Here is a 2,856-nt window from a genome sequence, read left to right as displayed (position 1 = left end):
GAGGGATCACTTTGAGATGATTCTTCATACACAGAATATGAAATTGCTCGGGTTTCAAAGTCCGTTCGCTTTAGTACTATCCGACGATGAGTGCATGCTCTTTGGGTTATAATCTACTTAGTTGGTTGTTATCGCATAACCTTTGATTGAGTATACTAAACCATGTACAGCTTACTATCTTTCAGTAAGGGTTGGGTTTACATCGTATGCCTACAATGCCAGCATTTTATCGGATTGTTATAGGTCCCTGTTCTTTTATGGTTATGATTATTACAGTAAAACGATATCATTGGAAAATGTCCAAGGGACCTTGCCGATCTTTAAATCAGGATACAGGGAAGATGTAAAGGACAATGGATAACTGTATGTATTTGCTAACTACCGAAACGTTTGACAAATAGCTACGGTGATTAGTTTAACAGACAATTGGTATAATTTGTGTTGTGCATTTCAAGTTTGCTGAATGTAATATCCTTAGGTAAGTTTTTTTTTATTGATGGAAACTGTTTCATTTTTTTTCTCAATTCTAAGATTTGTTTTCAAATGTGACATGTGTAGACAATTGGTACAGTTTGTGTTGTGTATTTCAAGTTTGCTGAATGTAATATCTTTAGGTAACTCTATAACAGAAATTGTTTCATTTTGTTTCTCAATTCTAAGATGTTTTTTTTAATTAAATGTGACATGTATACGTAAAACACATGTCGTTGCGCAACGCCCCTGTTGGTACCGCCCCTGTAGTTAAATTGAAAGCAAGGCCACAAATTGACAGGCTTGTCAGCGGTGAATCAGCTGATGTGCTTCAGTGTGCCGCCCAGGGAACCGCCGTCCAACGCGATCACGCATACGTGAGTAGTCACGTAACAGCAGCTGGTAATCCGCTACGGTGAAGTCGTTATTCTACCATTTGCTTCGCTCGTATCAACAGCCAGGACTGAGACGGTCTCCTTTGTAGATCTATACGTATGGCGCTCTGCTGACGATAACAGTAGCTGAAATCTTGCCAAAATGAGCTCTGCTGCCCAGACAAGCTCTGAGAGCTTAACTGTAGGGCAAAACATGAGTTTGAACGGGACATTTAACCCAGCGGACTATGCGAACACGTCCTTCGGGGAGGAAGTGCTGTTCCTCCCGCCGCTGCATCCCGCAACCGTCGTCATCGCTGCCGTTCTGCTCATCGTGGCCGTGCTGCTTGGTACGGCTGGAAACACGCTGGTTCTCATTTCGTTCGTTCGCAACCGTGCTCTGCGAACGGCTACCAACGCCATGGTGGTCAACTTGTCGGCGGCGGACCTGCTGGCCTGCACCGCCGCCGTGCCGCTGGGGTTGGCGGTGGTGTTAGCGAGCACAGCCAGTACACCACTGCCCAGTCAGCTCTGTCATGTCCAGACGTTCTTCTCTACCCTGTGTAACCTGGCGACACTTCTCATGCTGGTGGGGATCAGTGTGGACAGGTGGCTCAATATCACATACCCCTTCACAAGGTAGGTCTCTCTGTCATTACTACAAGTCACAAACACATTAAACAATTGTCCCTAATCCAACGGCTTTTCTCAATTGGAAACCCAAAAAATTTGCCTGTCAATGATTCCACTTAAGCTACGCTGTGACTTATTTGCAAATTTAAAACCACATTTCGTAATTAGCACTGGGAAAAGATACGAGCAATGAGATTTGTTCTGTTGTTGTTTCTGTATCTAGACAATCCGTCTCAGAGTGTTATCTGCAATCGATTTATCTATTTCGCAGTTGAGTGTTCGTTTTGATCTGTTGTTTCTATGCTGTGCATGCGTGTGGGTGTATTGTGTGTGTGCGTGCGTGTGTGCGCGTATACATGTGTGTGTGTACTTTTTTGGCAATTAATAAAAAGAAGGCTTTTCCATACAAAATACAGAATATAATTCATGAAACCGGACCATGATGTACAGAGGTATACCCTTGGGAAATTACAATGGGACATAATTACCAATAAGATGAACTTCTACCAGTTATTCATTGGCTGAATGTCAACTGCAATCCTGACCCTGAAATCCAGCCCGACTAGCGGCGGTATGAGATGTTATCCCTTGTATGTGTGAGGAATGGAAGCCAACATCGATCTTGTGCAGACAGTAGAGCCGTGACCACGTCAGGTTCGGTTCCGCGCGCTTAGCTGCGCCGGCATGGCTGGTGCCAACTCGTGAAGCTCACGCGGTCTGCATTAGCTACTACCCTACTTCTACGGTCTCCGGATTGTATCAAAGGCCTGATTCTATCTGTGTTACAGGCCCTTTCTTAAGGTGGTATCTCACAGCACTTAGGCACTCTTGCGGCACTGCGGGGTTCGAAATATACTTAACGAATTTCAGAGACAAAGGACGAATTTTCTTACGTTCGGTGTATTTTGTTGTCTTATGTCATAAGTCATACGTATTGCGCAATATCTAAAATATAAAATATCGGCGAAAATAACACAACGGTGACACAGTAATCGAACCCCGCAGTGCCACAGCGGTGCCCCAAGTGCAGTGAGATACCACCTTTAGAGGCCGCGACAGTGCTACGAGCGTTAGGAGACCATATATTTCACACATCGCTCAACTAATTAATTTCATAGACTGATAGAGAACGATTTTTTAACGTTTTGCGTGTCTTTTTCAAACTTTATACTTTAACATCTTATATCATGTTCCAAAAATGAACTAAATAGTCATACAAATGCAAGTTTGATACGGTCGCTTCGCGATTGCCGTCTAGCAGCAAGGGGGTTTGAAGGACAGTGGTAGTGACATGGATGATACGTACACACATGCCGTCGCAGACTTTGCCAATAATCTCCAAGCAGATCTTACTGTGGCAAATGGGAAAGAGTTTAGC

General features: G+C 43.9%; 1 protein-coding gene across 1 annotated transcript in view; it reads left to right on the top strand.

Moving 5' to 3' along the window:
• The first annotated feature begins 747 nt into the window (after positions 1-747).
• The window catches only part of LOC118425980, a 22,730-nt gene continuing 20,621 nt past the window's right edge, over positions 748-2,856 (top strand). Inside the window, exon 1 of the mRNA XM_035835172.1 lies at positions 748-1,484. Within this exon, the coding sequence (XP_035691065.1) occupies positions 1,009-1,484 (476 nt within the window). The 5' untranslated portion in view covers positions 748-1,008. The remainder of the gene's footprint in view (positions 1,485-2,856) is intronic.

The sequence above is a fragment of the Branchiostoma floridae genome, chromosome 11 (assembly GCF_000003815.2).
Source record: "Branchiostoma floridae strain S238N-H82 chromosome 11, Bfl_VNyyK, whole genome shotgun sequence".
In the NCBI taxonomy this organism is placed as follows: domain Eukaryota; kingdom Metazoa; phylum Chordata; class Leptocardii; order Amphioxiformes; family Branchiostomatidae; genus Branchiostoma; species Branchiostoma floridae.
The sequence above is the reverse complement of the archived record's forward strand: the minus strand, read 5'-3'. Positions and strand labels throughout refer to the sequence as shown.